Genomic DNA, 22,194 nt, shown 5'->3' on the forward strand with positions numbered 1-22,194 from the left:
CTGACACGGCAACCCCGACACACAGCACCCACTCAGAATCGGGGCAGACACTCACGTGGGCCCGGAGGTTCCAGTCCAGACACCCCGCCCCTCGCCAACGTCCGACTTCCTCTCTCCTCCCAGCTTCCCACAAGGGTTTGTTCTAAAAAAAGTTTGTGGCCCGGATTGAACTATCCCCGGTTCTCAGGAGCCGCCACCGGGGGGCGTCCGGGCGCTGGCAAGGGTTTCTCCATGTGCTGCCGGGTGCACCCGGGATCGCGGGCCCAGGATGCATGCAAAGCACAGTGGGTTTGCCTTGGCAGGAATCCCTTTGTGGGCCCGTGATGATCGGAGGTGTCCTGTGCCTGTGTTTTCTTGTGAATTTGAACACTTAAGTCTGTGAGTACCTGTTGTGCTCTGTGTGTACTCTTTGTAATCTGTGTTACTCGGGTTTCTTCCTATCCCTGGTGAGTATATCTGCCTTTCATATGTTTGTAAATATGTTTGTGTCTGTGTAATCTTTTGCATCTGTTACTACAAGTGTCTGAATTTCAGCATCTCTCTTATTCGTGGCCAGGTATGCCTGAGTATATCCTAATGGGTTTGCTACTTTGGGGTGCGGAGGAGAGTGTGTCTGACACTGAGTCTCTGAGTGCCTGTTCCTCACTAGGGATTTCGGAGAGGCTGCTGTTTGCATGTCTTTTTGTTTATATGGATGCTCATTTCTGCCCTCTCTGTAAAGGAAGAACTCCAAGACCCCGCCAAACCTTTCTTTTTACTGATGGGAAGTTGCCAGGGAGAGGGGGCTACATGGCAGCTGAGTGGAAACAAGAGGAGACAGAAGTGTGGTTATAAAGTTTTATGTGATCTGAGCCCCTCTGGAAGTGCCAGAGTCCACACCTCTGTACAGGGGGCTTGAGGGACTGGCTCAGGGCGGGGGCAGCATGGCCCAAAAGGAGGGAAATTGCCCCCTGGGGAAAGGAGGCATCCCTAATGCATTATTGCACAGGCTTAAGGGGAGGAGGAAGCAGAGGTGGCTCAGAAGGGGAGAGTCAAACAGAAGAATCTATAAAATTAGAACCTTGGAATCATCCCTTGGAATTCTAGACCTATAGACCTTTAGAATCTGACAGTATTTGAATCTTAGAACTACAATGCCTAGGATCTTAAGACTTAGAACTGTAGATTCTTGGACCCTTAACTAAAATCCTAGGCAGGTGGAATGCCACATAGAAACTAAATATATCCAACACTGGAAATGATTAGAACTTTGGTATCTAGCTAGTCACAACTAACTGTAGTCTTATACCTTAGATGCTAAGGATCCAGAATCTTGGACCGATAGAGTCTAGAGTGTCTTGGAACATAGAACAGAACAACATTAGAATCTTAGAGTTTAATAATCTAGAATCTTGAAGCATATGGTCTAGAATCTTAGACACAGGATCTAGGTTCTTAGACTAAGTCTTAGAACACCACATCTTAGAACATTAGACCTCTGGGCCTCCATCTTTAGACTCTTAGAACTTTTGAATGGCAGATTTTAGAATCTTAAATCTTTAGCATCCAGAATCTCATAATAAGAGTTTCAAGGATCATAAAGCCTTAGAACTTATAATTAACCATTATTAGAATCTTAGAACTTGAGAAGACAAAAATCTAGAAGCCTTACGATATAGAGTCTTACAGCCAGAGGATTTACAGTCTAAGAGGCTTAGAACATCAAATTTTAAAACATTAGGCCTTAGAATCTCCATGTCTAGAATTGCAGAATCTAGAATCTTATACTCTGAGGACTCTGAACCCTAGAAAAACAAAATCTAGAATCATAGAGCCTTGGGTCTTAGAACTAGAATCTTAGAGCTTCAGAACTTAAAATCTTGTGGGCTTTATCAAGAATCCTGGAATCAAAAAAAAAAAAAAAAAAAGAATCCTGGAATCAGAAAAATCTAGAGCCATGGACTCTTAGAACCTTAGAATATAGGCCTCACAACTTCCATGTCTGGAACCTTAGCACTTTAGAATTAGAGACTTTGGGATTTTAAGTCCTGCACTTTAGAATTAGAGACTTTGGGATTTTAAGTCCTGCACTTTAGAATTAGAGACTTTGGGATTTTAAGTCCTTAGAGCCAAAGACTAATAACATCTTTGAAACTTAGAACCTTTACATCTAGACTCTTTGAACCTTAGAATCTAGAATCTTGGAATATGAGACCTGGGAGGACCCCTAGGGATTGCAGCCCAACCGCTTCCTTTTACACATGGGGACACTAAGGCATGAAGAAAAGAGAAGATCCATCTGGGATGGAAGTGGAATAGGGTAGGAAGAGAAGGCTATAGTCGAGGATGAGGCCTGGAGTGGTGAAATAGTTGGGGGGGAGGCTCCCCCAGTGGCAGTGCCTAGCTTGGGTCCTGAGAAGGAGTCCCAGGTGGAGCGATGTCTCAGGCTCCATCCTCCTGCCCTGGAGGAGCTGGGGAGCTCCTGTCAGTAGGCAGGGCGGGGCCAGGGGCTGTAGAAGGGCAGAGGACATAGCGTCCAGCAGGATGGACCTCAGCCGCGGTGAGGCAACTGCAGGAATCCTTGGGGTCAGGCTGAGTTGGGGGGTCAGCTCCTCCAGCAGCTCCAAGTGGTTCAGAATGACTCCCACCCTCATCCATGTTGACATAGAGGATTTCCTCGGGCTCCTGGGCAGGGGGCAGGGCTTTCAGTGTGTTCTCCAGATCTTCCCGAAGCTCTGAGAAACTCGGCCGGTCCCGGGGGTTTAGCTCCCAGCACCGGGACATCAGGGCATACCTAGGGCAGCAAAATGAGGGGTGGGAGACTGAGCAGGAGCTCAGAAGGGGAGCATTCTGGGAGTTTGGGGGCATTTTATGGAACTGGAAGGAACCTTAGCAGTTTGGGGTTTGGGAATTCTCAAGAGTTTCCAAGGGGTGTCATGGGACATGCGGGAGCTGGAAAGGGTCTTGGGGAACCTCCCTGGGTATTAGGTAGTGTTCTAGGGAGGGTTTGCTAGAGCAGACTTTGCCCTCAAAATGCTGGATAAATGTTCTGCTCTCCTCTGCGTGTTGTAAGACAGCAAAGTTTGGTAAGCACTGTCCTAAAGGATCCTGAGGATATCTCAGAGGAGACCTGTGAGTTTGGAGAAGCCCAATATGGCAAACTGGAGGGCTGGCAGAGGGTCCTGGGTGTTGAAGAGCACTGGAGAAATACAGGTGCTCAGGAGTCTGGGGTGAATTAGAATTTTGGGGGTGGGGGGGTCTCAGTGTGGGTTCCTGAACAGCCTGAGGGATTCTGTGCAAGTTTTAGAGGGTTGGGGCCATGTGGGGTGCTCTGGGTTTTGGAGTGAAATCTAGGATGGGACGGGGGTGGGTGAGGGGGTCCTAAGGATCCTCACAGTCCATCCAGACAGCCCACAGGCTGCTTTAGTCGATTTCCCTGGCACAGGTAGTCGTAAATCTCGCTGTTTTCCACTCCTGGATATGGGGTTTGGCCCCGTGTAGCAATCTCCCACATCGTCACCCCAAAGGACCACTGTGGGGGGGGGCAGAAGGGAGAGAATTAGCTGGTCTCTCCTGCACAGAGACACCCCCCAACACATAGGTTCATGGGTACACCCACATATATGTACACATGTGTACATAGCTATCTTGGTACATTGCACACTCACAGAGGTAACTTCCATGCACACATTTACACACTTCATAGACACATGGTCTCATGTGTCACCCTCCACACCCTGGCTGTACACACATGTATACTTACCTCTGCCTCTCCCAACCTAAATTGGCCACATGTCCCCTGTATGAACTTGCCACCATGCACGCATGAACCTGTATATATCCCCAGCATGTCCACACCACCGTTCACAGACTCCCACCACACCCGCAGACATGCCTAGCCCATGTGGTCAGGCCCCTGTGCTTCCCCACTGCAGTGAGTGATGAACAGGCCACTGACCCTCGCTCCTCTCAAGGGTGCACCTACCACATCACTCTTGCTGGTGTAGACACGGTCAGCCAGGCTCTCAATGGCAATCCACTTGACTGGCATCTTGGCGATGCGTCCCTGGCGGTAGTAGTCCCCATTGTAGATCTTCTTGGAAAGCCCAAAATCCGCCACACACACGGACATGTTCTCATTCAGCCTGCCCAGATTGGGGAGAGGAACAGGGTGACCGCATTGCCTCCTCTACCAGGAAGCCTGCCCTCAACTCTCAGACTCCGCTTTCATTTCCCACTCTGGCTGTCCTTGGGGGTGAGGATCTGTCAACCCCAGATGGAAGGGAAATGTATTGTTTCTTGTTCCCTCCATATGAAGTTTCATAAACACACCCATGTAACCGCCACCCAGATTAAGAGACAGAATGTTGTGGGACATCATCTGTATAAAGGAATACCACAGAGCAAAGAAAAAGGAACTAACCAATATGTACAAAGTTGTGGGCTAGGGACACCTGGGTGGCTCAGCAGTTGAGCGTTTGCCTTTGGCTCAGGGCATGATCCCAGATTCCTGGGATCAAGTCCTGCATCAGGCTCCTTGGATGGAGCCTGCTTCTCCTTCCTCTGCCTGTGTCTCTGCCTCTCTCTTTGTGTCTCTCATGAGTAAATAAATAAAAAATCTTAAAAAAAAAAAAAAAGCAAGCTAACAAAGACGTGGGCTAGGGGCACCTGGGTGGCTCAGTGGTTGAGCATTTGCTTTTGGCTCAGGGCGTGATCCTGGGATCGAGTCCCACATCGGGCTTCCCACAGCGAGCCTGCTTCTCCCTCTGCCTATGTCTCTACCTCTCTCTCTCTGTGTGTCTCTCATGAATAAATAAATAAAATATTTAAAAAAATTGGATGCTTAACCAACTGAACCACCCAGGTGCCCCAAGAACTTCCTTTTAAGAAAATATTTTATTTTATTTTTATTTTTTAAGTAGGCTCCATGCCCAACATGCAGCTCAAACTCACAACCTGAGATTAAGAGTTGCATGCTCTACTTACTGAGCCAGCCAGGTACCCCTTCAGATTTTTTTTAAGTCACCTCTATGCCCAGTATGGGGCCCAAAGTAACAACCTGGAGACCAAGAGTCGCACACTCCACCAACTGAACTGACCAGGAGCCTCTTAATATTTTAACTTAAAAGCAACAGGTGTGGGATGCCTGGGTGGCTCAGCAGTTGAGTGTCTGCCTTTGGCTCAGGGCATGATGCTGGAGTCCCAGGGTCGAGTCCCATATCGGGCTTCCTGCATGGAGCCTGCTTCTCCTTCTGCCTATGTCTCTGCCTCTCTCTGTGCATCTCTCATGAATAAATAAATAAAATCTTAAAAAAAAAAAGCACAGGTGCATAACAATGGGTTGTCTAAAAAATAAACAAACAAATGAATAAAAACAAAAAACCCCCGCAATGGGTTGTCTACTCTGATTTTCAATGTCATTGTTCCATGGGGGGGCTTGATGAGGATCAGCCCAAGTTGCAGAAGGAAAGGAATTTCCATTTCACTGAGTCTATTGAACCCTTTACATACATTTTCTACTTAACAGGAAATACAGGAAACGAGGAATAAGGCAAATGCCACCACAAGGAAACACATACATATATGTCACATCCCACAAGAGAGATGGCCTGGTCTCTTCCAAAGTATATGCTGTAAAAATATAAAACATAGGGGGTGCCTGGGTCGCTCAGTTGGTTAAGCATCTGACTCTTGGTTTCAGCTTGGGTCATGACCTCAGGATCATGAGAATGAGCCCTGTGTTGAGTTCCACATAGGGCTCCCCGCTCAGCACAGAGTCTGCTTATCCCTTTCCCTCCCCCTCTGTCCCTCCCCTGGCACACATGTGTACTCCTTTCCCCTGAATGAATCAATAAAATCTTAAAAAAAAAAAAAAAAAAAGTGGTGGTAGGGGAGGCTATTTCAGATTAAAAAGGCCCAAAGGGCCGTAACAACCAAACTCCGTGGAAAAGAATCTTGAATAGATCCTGATTTGGTGCAAAAATAAAACAGCCCTCAAAGACATTTTGGAGGAAAACTGAAGAATCTGAATATGGATTGGACGGGTAGGACCGTATATATGTAGGTATGTATATACACACACCACCCTCACCTTAGTTTAGTTCTGCCCTATTTTCTGGCATGTCTGTTGGCAGGGCAGGGGTGGTGGTGGTGTCTGGTCCCCTTCTTCAATGTGGCGCCTCCCTCAGGGCAGCCCCAGGCAAGACACTCAGCAGGGAGGGAGACAGAGATGAGGCTTCAGTGCCACCACCATCATTGGTCATCTCTGCCCCTTTGCTCATCTCATGCCACCCACTGAACCTTCCCTCTTGCCTCTCCTCCACATCCAAGTACCCCTCTCCAGGATCTCAGTTCCAGGCACACCTCCTCCAGGAAGGCTCCTCCAATCCCTTTGCTGACCTCTCTATCGCAGTCCTGAGTTCTGGCCTGCCTGAAGGGTATGTATGTCTAGACCCATCTTCCATCCTGGAATGGAAGAGAGAGGCAGCTCCCTGAAGGAGAGAGTGAGGGGGTATCTTTGCAAGCCTCAACACTCACATGCAGTTCCTGGCGGCCAGGTCTCGGTGTATGAATCTCTTGGTACTCAGATACTCCATGCCACTGGCGATGTCTGCCATGAACTTCACCAGCATCTGAGTGGGCAGGAACTGGGGGCAGAGCAGGAGGGAGTCGAGGTCGGCCAAGACCCTGAGATCCAGCACTCCTCCCTCCCTTCTTCCCTGCAGTGGTGTCCCATGGCTCCAAGAATTAAATCTAACATCTTTCCAATAAGGCCCTGTACAATCTCCTCCTGCCCTCCCCACCAAGTTGATCTAATGTTATTGCCTGGGACATGTGACCTTCACTCCAGCAAGGGGCCTCCTTTCTGGTTTTCAGACAGATTATGCTTGTTCCCACCTCTAAGCCTTTGCCTATGCTGTGCCCTCTGCCAGCACCCCTTCCCTCCAGGTCTCCCCACCTCCTGCTGGTTGCCTCTTCCTTCAAGATTGCCTCCTCAGTAAGACCTTTTCTGTCCACCCAAACTAACTGCCTGGACTCTCTGTGGCTCATCTGACTCTATTTCCTTCCTGGCACCTAAAATTATCTTGCTTATTTGTTAACTTATTTGTTGCCTGGACCCCTCACGGCAGACAGCTCTATGAGGGCAAGTTCTTGGTCACCATGGTCTGATCAGTGCTGGGTACCTAACAGGTGCTCAATTAACACCTGTAGACCAGACAAGGAAACGTCCCTCACCACTGGCTGGTCCCCAAGCCGGGAATAGAGAAGGAAACTGTGCAGGTCTCCATGCTTCATGAAAGGTAAGATGACCACCGGTGCCGGGAAGCCCTCTCGTTCGGAACCCTGGAAACAGACGCCTGAGCCCCCCCCACCGCCAGGCAGCCCCTGTCATTCCAGTTGGACAGAGAGGGGAAGACATCCCCTCCCTCCACTCTGTCTCTCCCTCCCCCTCAAATCTTCCAAATTGTTGGGGGTGGGACGGGTGGGGTGGCAAGGACCAAGCTTCAGAGAAGCCGATTGTAGCACTGTTCCCAGGGAAGTTTCCAGAGCCCTCCTGGGGACCTCAGCTATTTCTGGGAAAGGTCAGAGGTCACATTCCAAGCTGAGAGAAAGAAGGAGGAGGGGAGCTTGCTGATTCTGAAGGAGGGGGAAGCAGAGAGCCTAGAGGTTTGATCTTCCCAGTGCCAGAGGGAGGGGTCTTCCTTCTGGAGTGGCCTCAATGGGGCCTGTAGAGCCCCCTAAATCTGCCCCTCCCTCACCAATGAGCCTCATCACGTTGGGGTGGTCAAATTCCTTCATGCAGACAGCTTCACTCAGGAAATCCTCCAGCTCCGACCTTGTGCAGATAGCAACTTGGGGGAGAGAGAAAGGTGGATAAGGAGGAGGGGAGGGAGGACCCTTTCTCCCCTCCTCTCTTTCATCATCATCCTCTTCATCAAACATGATTACTAAGTACCTGGTGCCACACTCTAGCACTTTCTATATATTAACTCATTTAACCCTCTGAGGTTCTCCCTGTTTTAATGATGGGGAAGCCAAAGCACAGAACGGTCAGGAAATCTGCCTAAGGGCACACACAGCTTACAAGTGAATTAGGCAGAATCAGAAGCCTGGTGGTCCGGCTCTGAGGTCCCTGTGCACACACCATGCTAGGTTGCTTCCCTGGGGATCCATACGATTTCTCCCTTTTTATAACTCAGGACACTGGCTCATAGTGGCAAAGCGAGTTGCCCAAGGTCACACGGCTGGGATTCAAACCGAGGTGAAGAGCATAACCTGGTACGTAAGAAGTGCTCAATAATGAATGAATGGGGAGAGACTGATAACCCCACAACCCAGGCTTTTTGCCCCAGTGATGCAGAAAGGATCCTTCCTCCCTCACCACCAGCGGCAGCCTGACCCTCAGTGCCTCTTCCCTGTATGGAAGGGGCTTGGTCCCAGACTTCCTGTGCTGTGTGACCCTGGACTGGCTCCCACCGTCCCTGACCATGTAAATAATACAGCCACACTCCACATTCATTGCACATAACTACATACGGTTCCCAGCATTAAGTGCTTTGGCTCACCCTAGGAAACAAGGACATTATGATCCTTTTTTTCCAGATGAACGGCAGGCAGCTCAGAGAGGCAGAGTCACTTGCCTGAGATCACACAGCTGGCTAATGAAGCCAGGTGTGCCTCATTCCAGACCTTCCCTGTTCTGTTAGGTAACTCAGGGGGCTGATCCCCAAAAACTAGATTTCCCAGGCTCCCTTCCATACTATTTTCCTGTTGGAGTTTGCCAATGGGAAGTACTGATGGGAGACTGGCAGGTGGGAGGGTGGAGGGGGAGAAGTCAGGGTATTTCACCCTGTCCCTTACTGCTTTCAGCACTGCCTTGGTGAAAGCTGTGTGTTTCAAGCTTCCACAAGGCAGCCCCTAAATCTGTGATCCCAAATCCCACCATGTGTGCCCGGCCGTAGGCTCTGGTGACACCACTTCCTCCCTCTGCCCTTCAGGCCTTGCTGCTGCTAATCTCCAGGTGGCCTCGCTGCTCCATGTCATTCCTATGCCTTTGTAGTAAAGGTCCCCATATTAAATTCCTTCTTTTGAAGTACCTAGTGTGGACTCCATTTCCTGCCCAGAAACCCTGGGATTCTGTGACAGGGCTAATTTGCTACTCACTTTTCTGCTCTTCTGCCTCGTTGGGGGCATAGGGAAAAGGCCTACAGTTATGGGGTAAGGGTCCCATCCACATGGACACGCAAGTACAGACTCACTCTTCATTGTCTTCACAGCCACCTTGAGGATAGAGTCATCCTGGTTGAGCTGGCCCTCCATCACTGCTCCAAATTCTCCTGTGGGGGACCAGAGGGAGATATTGACCTCAGGGGGGCTTGTGGGGACTGCATTTCCTGTGACTGGGTAGGAGTGGGGAAGTGAAGGACTTCATGGTTCAGGGGGATGTGTGTGTGTGTGTGTGTGTGTGTGTACTCTGGGTGAGGGGGCAGGGGGAGGACTCACCTTCTCCCAGGGTCTTCCCCAGCGCCACCTTATGCCGGTCCACCATCACATCCCGAAGCTTCTCCTTCAGCTCTTCACTGATGCCCAGGCTGTTCACTGCATGGGAGATGGGGGTGGACAGAGCCATGCAGCAGGGCTGACACTCAGGTAACATTTGGATATCATGAGGGATGTATCCATTGTTAAAATATTGAAATATTTCTACATTCATTCAAAAACAGCTACTGCCCTGAGCACACATCCCACCTTCGCTCTTCCTCTAGACCCCCTGAATCTTCTCCCAGACCAGCTAAAGGGTTAGAGCCTGGCACATAATCTTGCACCAGTGGGCACCCTGATTGGTCAGTGTCCTGCCAAAAATATTTCTTGACTTTTTATTGAAATATAATCTGCACAAATCCTCATCAAGCAGCTCGGTGATTTCTTTTTGAGAAAGAGAGAGAGCACTTGCACATGCATGAGTCAGGGGGAGGGGCAGAGAGAGAGGGAGAGAGAACCCCAAGAAGACTCCCTGCTGAGCACAGAGCCTGACACAGGGCTCAATCTCACGACCCTGAGATCATGATCTCAGCTGAAAAGAAGAGTTGGCTGCTTAACCAACTGGGCCACCCAGGTGAAAAGTTTATTCTTTCTAGAGAGAATGCACACGAGTGAAGCAGGGAGGGGCAGAGGGAGAGAATCTTTAAGCAGACTCCCAGCTGAGTGGGGAGGCCCACATGGGGCTCCATCTCATGAACCATGAGATCATGGTCTGAGCTGAAACCAAGAGCTGGATGCTCAAGTGACAAAGCCACCCAGGCACCCCAGCTCAGTGGATTTCTACAAAGCAAACACAATAATATAACTAGCACCCAAGTCAAGAACAGACCATGACCTGCCCTCTTAAGAGTGGCCACCTTCCTGACTTCTCTTCTCATAGATTGGCCATTTCTGTTTGGGAATATAATCATAAACATGGAATCACGTACTATGTTTTCTTTCATGTCTGGCTTCTTTCATTCAACACAGTGTCTATGAGACAGCTGTCATGTAGTTAGTTGTGTGTAATTGCAATTTATTTTCATTGCTATATGGCAACAGTTCTCAAACTTATTGGCCTCAGGACCTGTTCTCATTCTTAAAATTACTGAGGACTGGGCAGCCCGGGTGGCTCAGCGGTTTATCACCGCCTTCCGCCCTGGACGTGATCCTGGAGACCCAGGATCGAGTCCCGCGTCGGGCTCCCTGCATGGAGCCTGCTTCTTCCTCTGCCTGTGTCTCTGCCTCTCTCTCTCTCTCTTTCTCTCTGTGTCTCATAAATAAATAAATAAATAAATAAATAAATAAATAAATAAATAAATAAAAAATTACTGAGGACTACATAGAGCTTTCATTCACTGGGATTATATGGATCAATACTTACTGTATTCAAAATTAAAATGGATAGATTTTTCAAACACAAGAATAAACCAACACACATTTGTCAACCAATAGAGTGTCAACCATCACACATCAGAGAACTTCTAAAAAAAACTCCACGGAACACATGTGAGAGAACGAGAGTGTTAAAGGGCATATAACATCTTGGAATTATTATGAAAATAGTTTTGACCTCATGGACCCCCTGCAAAGGTCTCAGGGACCCTCAGGGACCTGGATCACACTCTGAGAACTGCTGCTGCATGTCACCCCACTAGAGCGCCATGACCTCCTTGCTTCTTATTCTTGCTTCTCCTAAATAAATGTCTTTCCCAGCCCCTTCCAATATCTCCCTGGGGCCCCGGCAGCCTTCTCACTGTGTCCTGGGAAGAGACATCACTCTGTCTCTTTCCTTTCTGGATTTAAGTTTCTCCCAGCTGGAAAGATGAAGAGATTAGACAAGGTGCACTCTGAGGTCCTTCCTTAGCTGGGACCCTTCAAAATTCCACAGTCTACAGAGAGTCTAGAGCTCTTAGAGCATATGGTTTTCCAGATCTTAAGGGTCTATGATATTGAGCCTATGATTGTTTTGGCCAAAATCCATTCCACTCTCTAACATTCTAGAATTCCAAGAGGTAGTTAAGAGGATGAACTTCAGAGCAAAATGACCAGGGTTCAAAGCCCAGCTGTCTAACTTAAAAGCTGTGTGGCCTTGAGGAAGTTACTAACCACTCTGTACCCAGCTTCCCCATCTGTGAAAGTGGAGAGTGACTTACCTACTTCATTGGGTTGTCGTGAGAATTCAATTAAATGACGTGTGGGACACTTAGAACAGCACCTGTCACATAGGAAGTGCTAGGGCTGGCTGTCATTATTGGCTTTACAATTATCTAACCATCCTTGTCCTCTTCATTGCCATCATCATCATCATTATCGTCATCATCATTATACTGTTCTAGGATCCTGTGGCCCTAAAGTTTGGTCTTTCTATAACTTATTGTCTAGGACCCTGTTATTTTAAGGATCTGTGTGGTTTCACAATTCTGTTGTTCTTAGTCTATGGTTCTCACATCCTAGTATTCCGGGGTCTTTGGAAACTCTGGGTTCATGCATCGAAAGAAGCCCGGCAGACCCCAATCTCTACACTTGTCATCCCCACACCAGGGCAGGGAGGTATGAGGTTCACTTACAGGTGGCTTCAGTGGTCCGGCGACTGTAGGACTTGCGAACACGGTACCTAACCACCAGCTCACCCCTCTCCACTGTTGGTTCAAACACCTCTCTGGGGGGAATAGGCAGGAGGTGAGGGCAGGGCAGGACCAGGTGGAACCCCCTTTCTCGGACAACAGTGAAAGCGAACACCACCCTTAACCCCAAGCCCTGCCCGCCCTCTCCTCCAGCATTTGCTGAGTATGACTTGGACTTCTACCTTCTGCCTTCCATTTATTACCCAGACCCTTGACCTCATTCTGACTCTTGGTAATCTCTCATCTCGCACCAGCCTCCTCATGGTCTCCCTGACTCCAGCCTCTCCATCCCAGTCCAAGTTAGCCTCCCTACTCACGTAGTTCCAACTCACCCATAGCGGGTCTCCTTCTTCCGCCGGTGGACAAGGAACAGGGCCAAGATGAGGACACAACCGGCAGCCACGACTGCTCCCAGCAATACATACCACCAGGGCCATGAGAAGGCAGGGGCTGGGGGCTCACTCACTGTCAGGGGGTATGGCACACAGGTCATGGATGAAGCCCTGGATCCTGCTCCCCAGGACCCAAAGATATGATGTTGGAGGGAGACAGATGTGGAAATATCTAATGAGGCATGTAGTAGGTAGGTGCATCTACTTATCCAGGGAGATGGACTTGGGTGTGGAAAACACACAAGTTGTGTGAGCAGGGGAGGGGATGTGTGGAGTGTAGGATGGGTGTGTGGAGCGCATGCGAGGAGTATACAAGGAGTATGAGGCTCATGGACAAACGACCAAGGAATGGTCTTGAGGAACATGCACTGATGATGGAGGGGCTTCTATTAAGCGAGGGATAGAAGTGAAATACATGTGCAAAAGAAGGGTGCACAGAATGTCAGATGGGTATTGGAGGAGTTAGAGGTATGTGAGTGAGGAGTAGTTAAGGCATTTTAGATACACCTCATGAGCAACTTTTTGGTAAGGATGTAACGTTGGTGTGAGAGGAGTGTGGGCATGGGAGGAGATGAAATGGGGTGTCAAAGGGTGGGAATGGGTATGTAAGGGATGGAAATGGGTAGGTACGTGCTGAGTGTCCCAGGAGTTTGGTGTGGGTGTGTGCAGAGTGGGAACGGGTTAGGATTGGCGAGTGTTGAGGGAGTAATGTGTAAGGAGCATCACTCCCTGTGTGCAGGAAGAATTGAAGAGTGTGGGATAGTGTGGATCCAAAATTTTCCAGTATTTGCAATGTGGGATATACGGCGAGTGTGTAAAAAGTGTGCAGTCTGTGAATGAGAAGTGTGGGTGTGCACTGGGTTTGGGAGGCATGTGTGAGGAACGAAGGACAATAATAGGATGAATGGGACAGAAGGCTGGCATTAGTGTGGAAAGGGTATGCAAAGAAATGCAGGAAGGCACATAAGGAATCCTTAAGAATAGTAGGTTGAGTTACAAGAGATGAACTATAATAGTGCTAGGAGGGTACAAAGGGTGTTTGAGAATTGCTGGAGAAATATTTGAGAGGGATGGATTTGAGGGGGATAGCTCATCTGCCTGCCCACCCATCCATCCACCTATCTATCCATCCATCCATCCATCCATCCATCCATCCATCCATCCATCCACCATTCATTGAGTACCTACAATGTACGGGGGCCATTCCTGACAACATCAAGGACCACACAAACCCGAGAAGTAGAAGATTAGAATGATGAGTTTGAGAAACATGAAAGAAATGTCTATGGGTATGTTTGTGGTGATGGGGTCCTCACTGGGCATGAAGGCAAAGGAGGGAGGCAAGAGGGTGTGAAGCCCTTACCCAGCTGGTGGATTGGTTGTCCTTGCCCTGTGAGGAGAAAGGACAGAGGGAGGACTCAGAGAGGATAAGACTGGTGTGACACCGGTGAGACTCTCAGGAAGGTTTTGGGTAGGAAAAGAGCCCAGATTGGGGTAACATTGAAAGGTACAGGGAGCAAGTCAGGGCTATCTGGGCAAGACAGGGTCCTCGTGAATCAGTTGAAGGGGGCTGAGCAGGACTTTGGAGTTACCTGGGCGCCAGGGCTCCAGGGGCACAGGGAGGCTCCAGGGTCCATCCCCAGCAGCAGTGTAGGCTGCCACACACACTGTCAGGTTGGGCACCGTCCCATCCCCTTGCAGCTCCAGGGTCACCTCTCTCTTTAGCCCTATGTCCATGAGCACCTAGGACGTCCAGATGTAGCATCAAGGTAAAGCCCCCACCCCGCCACCCCTAACTCTTAAGACTTCACCCTCACCGTTAAGTCCCTATCTTTCTCAAAGCCCCCTCCCCACCCCCTAGCCCTTCACCCCTACCTCTTCCGACCCATCATCCCCACTGTCACCCCCACCTCCATTCTCCATCCCCATGCCCACTCCAACATCAGCTCCACCGGGACTGGGCCATTGCCTCATTCACAGCCCGTCGTCAAGTGCTAGCAAGTGAGGGACTGAACCCTCATCTTTCCACCCAGGTTCCTCTCTTTATCCCCTCCTAACCCCCCACCCTCTCTCTCCCACCCACCTCTCCAACCCAGGGTGCTGCTTGCTCCAAGACCACCTTTGTGCAAATTAGGAAAAGTCACCCCTTCTTCAAGATGTTATACAATTATCTGCTGTAAAATCATGATAGTACATTTGTAAGTCTACTGAAATGTTTTTCACAAGGACTTGTAAATAGCCACTCCCATTCCCTACCCCTTGCCTGGACCCCTTCCCAGGATGTGCCCTCCTAGGTGTAGTGTGGTCTCATATTACCCCAACTGCACTCGTGTCCTGTCCTCCCCATCTCCCTCCACCCAGCCATTCCGCCCCAGCCCAGCCAGCAGCACCCACCTCGGGGGTGTCCTGGCCTCGGTAGGCCAGCCGGTACCCTAACAGGGTGCCCTGCAGGGGCGCCCTTGGCTCCTGCCAACGCACGAGGGCTTGGCTCCCATTCCGCAAGGCGCTAACGTTCTCGGGGGGACCCAGGGGCACTGGAGGACAGGGAAGAGGGGAAGCTGGCACCCCCACCTCTTCCTGACCCCCTCCCCTGTTCCCAGGAAGCAGGGGCAGGGTGCAAAGGGCATGCGCGTGGGCAACTTGTGCAGGCCTCGCATGAGCGGAAGCAGAGGGAAGAGGTCTGGGAGAGATGCCAGTGGGCCATGCTGAGGGGTCAAGGACTGGATGGGAAGGACTGAGGCCACATGGGGTAAATGGGGGACAAGAGCTGCTGGGGGTGGCACTGCTGTGAGCATGGTCCAGCAGGGCTGCAAGTGACATCTGCCTCCGACCAGCCCTTTCTTACCTCCCTCTGGTGTCTCCACAGGAAGCCAGTGGGTCCAGGGTGAGGGCCCCTGGCTACTGGTACAGGCCACCCGGATGTGGTAAGGAGTGTGAGGATGGAGGCTGCCCAGCCGAAGTTGGTGAGGGGGGACAAACGCTTGCAAGGTGAGAGGCTCCTCCGGGGGGTCTGGCTCTCCCAGCTGGACACCCACCCCATCATCTGACAGCACAGCCTGGGGACAGGGAAGGGGCATGAGGACAGGATGGTCACGAAATCTCAAGAGGTAGTCAGTCACACAAGTCGTTGGTGGTGGCCCCAGTGTGATTACACAACTTTGCAAGGATGTGTGTGTGTGTGTGTGTGTGTGTGTGTGTATATGTGAGCTCCATGCTGGGGTAACATGGGCACCTGCATTTGCAAAGCGAGAAGACCACCCAGTTGCACGGTGTGGCTCTGTCATCACTTGCAAAAGCCACCTCTGGCAAGATTTTCCCCTCTCTGAACCTCAGTTTCCTTATCTGGAACATGGGGGCTTGGAGGAGCAAACACCTTCCAAGGCTGCCTAAAGGTTGAAAGTAGGACAAGCTGCACAGCGTGTGGCAGGCGGTCAGCATCAATAGAATGACGATGACATTCAACCACAGGCAAAAGTCGCAAGAGTAGGGACGCCTGGGTGGCTCAGTGGTTGAGCATCTGCTCTCATCTCAGGGCGTGATCTTGGGGTCTTGGGATCGAGTCCCACATCGGGCTCCCCATAGGGAGCCTGCTTCTCCTTCTGCCTATGTCTCTGCCTCTCTGTGTGTCTCTCATGAATAAATAAATAAAATCTTTAAAAAAATCAGAAGAGTGGGCATCTCTAGGGGCTGAGGGATACTTGTGGGGAGCTGGTGGGTGGTGATTTGGAGGCTCGTGACAATACGTGAACATTCATGTTTAAGGATCTAGGTGGAGAAGCCTGGGTGGCTCTGCAGTTGAGCGTCTGCCTTTGGCTCAGGGCGTGATCCTGGAGTTCTGGGATTGAGTCCACGCAAGGCTTCCTGTGGGGAGCCTGCTTCTCCCTCTGCCTGCATCTCTGCCTCTCTCTGTGTGTCTCTCATGAATAAATAAAAAAATCTTAAAAAAAAAAAAAAAGGATTGGGACGCCTGGGTGGCTCAGTGGTTGAGCATCTGCCTTTGGCTCCGGGTGTGATCCCAGGGTCCGGAGATCGAGTCCCACACTGGGCTCTTTGCATGGAGCCTGCTTCTCCCTCTGCCTGTGTTTCTGCCTCTCTCTCTCTCTCATGAATAAATAAATAAAATCTTAAAAAAATAAAGGATCTAGGTGTACATGAAAGATTATGTACATTATGTATGTTACAGCTCAATAAAAAGAAAATCCCTTTACACATCTGAATTCATTTGACCCTGACGTCAGCCCTGCCTGTGGGTACTGTGTGCATCTCCACTGACAGATGAACACATTGAGTCTCAGAGAGATGGAATCACTTGCCCAAAGTCACCAGCTTGTCACTGACGACGTTGGGAACGAAACCCCAACCTATCTTCAAAACCTTTGCCCCGCTCACAGTGAGGATGTCCATTTAAGAACATGGGTGATAGGGGATCCCTGGGTGGCTCGGCGGTTTGGTGCCTGCCTTTGGCCCAGGGCGCAATCCTGGAGTCCCGGGATCGAGTCCCGCGTCGGGCTCCCGGCATGGAGCCTGCTTCTCCCTCTGCCTGTGTCTCTGCCTTTCTCTCTCTCTCTATCATAAGTAAATAAATAAATCTTAAAAAAAAAAAAAAGAACATGGGTGATAGTAACAATACTTCTCCCCTGTTCAGAGGGGCCGTGTAGCTCAGTGCTAAACACGGATGCTGGATCTGATATTCTAATCCAGCCTCTACCAGCATCTAGCTCTCTCTGTGCCTTAGTTTCCTCATCTATAAAATGGGATAATAGTGATGGTTCCCTGATTTGCAGGGTTGACTTGCAAGCGTTTAACTTGTAAGCGTTTAGAAGAACCTGTGCACACTGAGTGCTTACCGTGATTATTTTGTGTGTGTGTGAGAGGTTGCCAGAATACAAATGTGAAACTCTGCACACCCTACACAGCAGCACAGGCTGGGAGGCTCATCTGGTCCCTGGGAATAGCATGATCGGCATGGCAGGGGCCACAGCTGGGCAATATATTTGTACAGCCCTGCCACACAGAACCACACACCCTCTACAGCCATACAAGCACAGTCCCACACGGTAAGGACGCTGCCATCCCCCCTCAGGAAGCAACCAGGAGACCCAACCTACACTGCCACACTGTGTGTTCAGAAGGAGTTTACTGCTTATGGGTGTGGACCCAAAATTCTTTGGATCCAAGTCCTGGCTTGGTTATCATCTGCTGTGTGACCTAGAGTGGGTGTCTTTACTTCTCTGAGTCTCCGTTTCTATCTCTGGAAAATGGGCATCCACGAGTCCTCCCTACCTGGCAGGGTGTGAGACTTAATGACATACCGCATGTAAGCTGCTTTGCACACCCTGTCAACAGCTAACATTTCTTGAGGACCGACCCTGTGTCAAGCACCCTGCTTGATACAAGCGCAATCCTAGATGAACTCACTGGCTTTTTACCACCACCCTCTGAGGTCAAATTCTTTTTTCATTCCCATTTCACAGATGAGGAAACAGAGGCCCAGAGAGGTTCAGCAGCTTGCCCGAAGCCACACAGAGTCCTGTGTGGTGAGGATAGCACCATGAGGCCTGGTAGGGAGTGGGCAGTTGGTGGGTAACAGGATGGGTGGGGGGGAGCTGTCCCCATGCCTGCTCTCTGACCTGCAGTGACAGATGGGAAGGGGAACCTCTGCTGGGGCAAAGGGGAGAGAGGGACTTAAGTCCAGACAGTCAGCCTCCCAATGCCCACTCCCACTTCTCTTTTCCCTGTCACCCTCCCGTTCGAACCCTCCCACCCAGGCCAGGCACAGCAGGAAGTGAGCTCTGGAGAAGGAAGAGGACACACTTCTGCTTTCCTTTGCCACTGGACGCATGTGGGTTAGGGGTACGGCTGATGCCTGACCTGGCATTTGAGGTCTCCCAAATGGGCCCAGTCTCGGTGATTGAATCAGTTTTATCTTTTTTTGGCCAATGGGATAGGTCACTTCCCCTCTCTGGGCCTCAGTTCCTTCCCTTGAAAACGGGAAGATTAGCAGATTATTTTCTAGGTTTTTTTTTTTAATTTTAATTTTAATTTTTATTTTCTAGGGTTAAAATGACAAGTGAATGAGATTATGTCTGGGGCATGTAATTAAAAGAAAGACGGCTCTTACTCGATGGAGCACTGGCTCTGAATGGACTCTAAGGATAAGGAGGTGAAGGGGATTGTATGGGTTTGGGGAGATGCGGGTTTGAATCCCACCTCCGCCACTTCCCACCTGTAATCTTGGCCAGGTTGTTTAACTACTCTGAGCCTTAGTTTCTTCATCTGGAAAGCAGGTGTAACCATAGACCCTGCTCCATAAACACACAAGGGGGTGTGCGTAAGGAACTGACGCTCCATAAAAGCTGGTCATTATTAATTATTGTCATCTGTCTTGGCAGGCACTATCCAAGCCTCACTCCAATTTCCAAATCTCAGAAAACATCAGGCCAGAACTTTGTCTTGTACTCAGAGATCTGCATTTGTTTTTCTTAGTATAGAATTGGAATGAATTTGGTGCCGAAAGCTGGGTCAAGAGCATTTCAGGTCACGTACTCCTCCAGCAAACATGCCCTACTAGAGGGGCACCTGGTGGCTCAGTGGCTGTAGCATCTGCCTTTGGCTCAGGTCGTGATCACGGGATCCTGGGATCGAGTCCTGCATTGGGCTCCCCCTGAGGAGCTTGCTTCTCCCTCTGCCTGTGTCTCTGCCTCTTTCTCTGTGTCTCTCATGAGTAAATAAATAAAATCTTAAAAAAAAAAAAAAAAGGTGCCCTACTTGAGGTCAGCACTGGGCAATCGTGAGGACCCAGTGGTGACTGAGATAGCCGGGACCAGCCTTCCCAGAGCTCCCAGTCTCGTGTGGGGACAGACTTACCCCCAGATAGTGACAACCCCGAGTGATCAGGGCTGGGATGGGAGAAGCATAAGGCTGTGGGCACCCGATGGTGAAAGAGATGGCTCTGAGCCCTGCTGTCTCAGGACTCCTACTCTGGCCAGTCAATATTACTAATACAAAAAAAAAGTTAAAACAGGTGATAGCTTATTATGCATTTCCCGTATTCCAGATGCTATTTTAAGTTTGTTGTCTACATTCACTTATTGAATTCTTACAGCAAGCCTATCTGCCCATTTTACAGATGAGAGAACTGAGGTCCAGTGATGTTAAGTCACGGTCTAAGCTCCTGCAGCCAGTGCTGGGGGAGTCAGGATTTGAACCCAGGACATCTGGTGGGACTTGAGGCTCTACTGCCTCTCAACACATGAATGGCTGGGAGGGCGGGTTTCCCAGGGAGGAGATGGGGGCTTCTGTGTGGTGGAAGGAGGGCTGAGCAAATGTGAGGTCTCACCTGCAGGGTGCAGTGCGTGAGGGGATAGATGCCACTCAGGCCTGGAGTCCAAGCCACCTCCAGCTCTGTGGGCTGGCGGGAAACCAGGTGGAGGTTGCGGGGCCGCTGGGGGAGCACTGTGGAGAGATGAGGGGAAGGACTGACCCTGGGGGGCCTTTGCCCAAGCTCCCCTCCACCCCTACCCTACCCTTTACCTCAGCTCCGACCTTTGGCCCAGACCCCACATCCTCTGACACCCAGCTCCCCAGCTCCCTTTCCTGTCACCTGTGATGGTGGCTGTGCGGGATGTGGTGACCCCCTTGGCATTATGGGCTTCACAGGAGAAAGAAGATGTCTTGTTCAAGCCTGGGGAGCCATAGAAAGAGAGGCCCAGTGTCAGAGAGGGGAGGGAGGATTTCCCAGGCATGCTGGGCCACCTCCTACCATGCTCTGCCTGATAGAGTCAGGGCGGCCCACATGGGCACCTGCTTGAAGGGAGAGTTGTGGGGGCGGGCGGGATGAATTGTGAGCACAGGCCTCCATCGCCAGCCCAAGGAGAGGCTGATGGCCTCAGTCCTAATGCTCCACCACATAAACACACATACCTACTGATACACACCAGCACCCATACAGATACACACATACATACATACACACTTAGCACATAGATTTATAAAAACCCACATAGAAAAAAAAAAACCCCACATAGACACACACACACACTTATATACTCACACAGGCAACACTTAGAAACACACATGCTAAAACACACATGCGTGTGCACAGAGGTAGTTACAAATAGACACACCAGGCACATACACCAACACAGTTATACACACACTTGCAAAAGCACACATACTCATACCTAGACACACACCAACACACACATTCATGTGCACACGCACACAGGATCACATAGAGCCTCACGGATGCACATAGTGGCACAGATCCCTAACAGGCACACACCAAAGGAGCACCCTCATGGATGTGTGTAAAGCTAGAGGTGTTTGCTCATTTTAAAGCTCAAAGCTCAGCTCCTAGCAGCTCCCCTCCTTCTCCTTCCCTCCCTAGCCTCCGGGTGTTTCTGGAAAACAGGCATCAGGCATGTTCCTACCTCAGGAACTCTGCATTTCTGTTCTCTCTGCTTGGATCAGTCTTCCCACAGATGTGCACATGGCTCCCTCCCACCCTCCTTCACATTTGGTACCCAGACCCCCCCTTCTCCTTGGCTCTGTCCCTGGCTGCCCTGTTGAGAGCTGGGACCTCACGTCCACATCTACCGTCTCCTCAGTTTTACTTCTCCTCTTTGGGTCTTCTCATCACCACATACTTTACCTATTACCTATTACCTTTACCTATACCTATTACCTGTATATCTTGCTCACTCAGCTACTTGTCAGCTCCAGGACTGCGGGGGTTTCTATCTCTTCTGTTCCCTGCTGTCTGCCCCAGGGCCTACAATGGCCTTGCACACAGTAGGTACTCCATAAGTGCCTGTTGAACGAGTGAATGAATCTATGCGTATGCCTTTGTGTACTTATGAGTGTTTCTGGGTATGTATGTATGTAGAAATGTGAGCTTGTGTAATTCTCCGGGTAAGTGATTTAATATGTGTCTTTTTTCTTTTGTTAAGGTCTTATTTATTTATTTATTTATTTATTTGAGAGAGAGAGATAGGGAGAGAGAGCACAAGCCAGCTCCCTGCTGGGCAGGGAGCCCATCCCAGGGTCCTGGGATCCAGACCTGAGCCGAGACCTGAGCCAAGACCTGAGCCCAAGGCAGATGCTTAACCAACTGAGCCACCCAGATGTCCCAATATGTGTCTTGAGTACCTGTTTCTGGGTGTCTGGGGGTGGACTGCCCCCCCTCCACAGTGTGGTGCTGGTGGGAACACAGGCAGACACACACCGGCACAAAGACATGCACTGAGAGACAAACATGACACAGACACACAAACACAGACATACACAGCTATACAACATCCACAGATTCACACACAGAGAAATAGAGACACACACGGTGGGTGACAGGATGTAAGAGGACCAAGTCTGAGTCTGCACGTGCGACCGCAGGTCTGTGTGTGTCTATGGATGTTGCGTGCCTGTGTGTGCCTCCTGCTCGGTCTGCGTGTGTGTGTGTGTGTGTGTGTGCGCGCGCGCGCGCGCGCCTGTGTTCTCACCACCACCATCCACCCGCAGACACAGAGTTTCCTTTTCTCAGTCGGCAGAGGGAGCGGACCCAGGGAAAGTGGGCCGAGGACGGAAGGGGGTGGGCAGGGGCGCTCCCCAGCGCCGCTGCCCGGGCACAGCTCCCCGCCAAGGTCAGGTGCCCGGCGCAGCCCCCGCCGGCGGGGGAG

At 50.3% G+C, this 22,194-nt stretch overlaps 2 protein-coding genes and 2 long non-coding RNA genes across 8 annotated transcripts in view; 2 read left to right on the forward strand and 2 right to left on the reverse strand.

Moving 5' to 3' along the window:
- The window catches only part of HNRNPUL1 (heterogeneous nuclear ribonucleoprotein U like 1), a 37,021-nt gene extending 36,935 nt beyond the window's left edge, over positions 1–86 (reverse strand). The window contains exon 1 of the mRNA XM_025424904.3: positions 56–86. The gene's annotated coding sequence lies outside the window, so the exon portion shown is untranslated. The remainder of the gene's footprint in view (positions 1–55) is intronic.
- On the forward strand, positions 1–1,910 carry LOC118353167 (uncharacterized). Its single transcript, XR_004811551.2, has 2 exons — positions 1–135; positions 303–1,910. It is a non-coding gene; the product is annotated as an uncharacterized LOC118353167 (long non-coding RNA).
- AXL (AXL receptor tyrosine kinase) overlaps positions 1,361–22,194 on the reverse strand; it is a 26,693-nt gene continuing 5,859 nt past the window's right edge. For 2 of the 4 annotated variants that reach the window (XM_025424900.3, XM_049094877.1), the window contains exons 5-20: positions 20,124–20,204; positions 19,860–19,975; positions 15,366–15,576; positions 14,915–15,054; positions 14,113–14,263; positions 13,884–13,910; positions 12,461–12,593; positions 12,072–12,163; positions 9,484–9,579; positions 9,240–9,317; positions 7,740–7,832; positions 7,216–7,337; positions 6,517–6,626; positions 3,965–4,124; positions 3,375–3,511; positions 1,361–2,773 (exon numbers count right to left, since the gene is read on the reverse strand). In XM_025424900.3, the coding sequence (XP_025280685.3) occupies positions 2,422–2,773; positions 3,375–3,511; positions 3,965–4,124; positions 6,517–6,626; positions 7,216–7,337; positions 7,740–7,832; positions 9,240–9,317; positions 9,484–9,579; positions 12,072–12,163; positions 12,461–12,593; positions 13,884–13,910; positions 14,113–14,263; positions 14,915–15,054; positions 15,366–15,576; positions 19,860–19,975; positions 20,124–20,204 (2,099 nt within the window). In that variant the 3' untranslated portion in view covers positions 1,361–2,421. The remainder of the gene's footprint in view (positions 2,774–3,374; positions 3,512–3,964; positions 4,125–6,516; positions 6,627–7,215; positions 7,338–7,739; positions 7,833–9,239; positions 9,318–9,483; positions 9,580–12,071; positions 12,164–12,460; positions 12,594–13,883; positions 13,911–14,112; positions 14,264–14,914; positions 15,055–15,365; positions 15,577–19,859; positions 19,976–20,123; positions 20,205–22,194) is intronic. The other 2 variants (XM_049094883.1, XM_049094872.1) reach the window with 1 other exon arrangement.
- Positions 7,832–18,189, forward strand: LOC112645432 (uncharacterized). 2 transcript variants are annotated; one of them, XR_007402657.1, is made up of 4 exons: positions 7,832–8,259; positions 8,584–8,687; positions 8,979–9,630; positions 17,995–18,182. It is a non-coding gene; the product is annotated as an uncharacterized LOC112645432 (long non-coding RNA). The 2 variants fall into 2 exon arrangements; XR_007402658.1 differs by having other exon boundaries at positions 7,832–8,687; positions 17,995–18,189.

This window comes from Canis lupus, chromosome 1 (genome assembly GCF_003254725.2).
Source record: "Canis lupus dingo isolate Sandy chromosome 1, ASM325472v2, whole genome shotgun sequence".
NCBI lineage: Eukaryota > Metazoa > Chordata > Mammalia > Carnivora > Canidae > Canis > Canis lupus.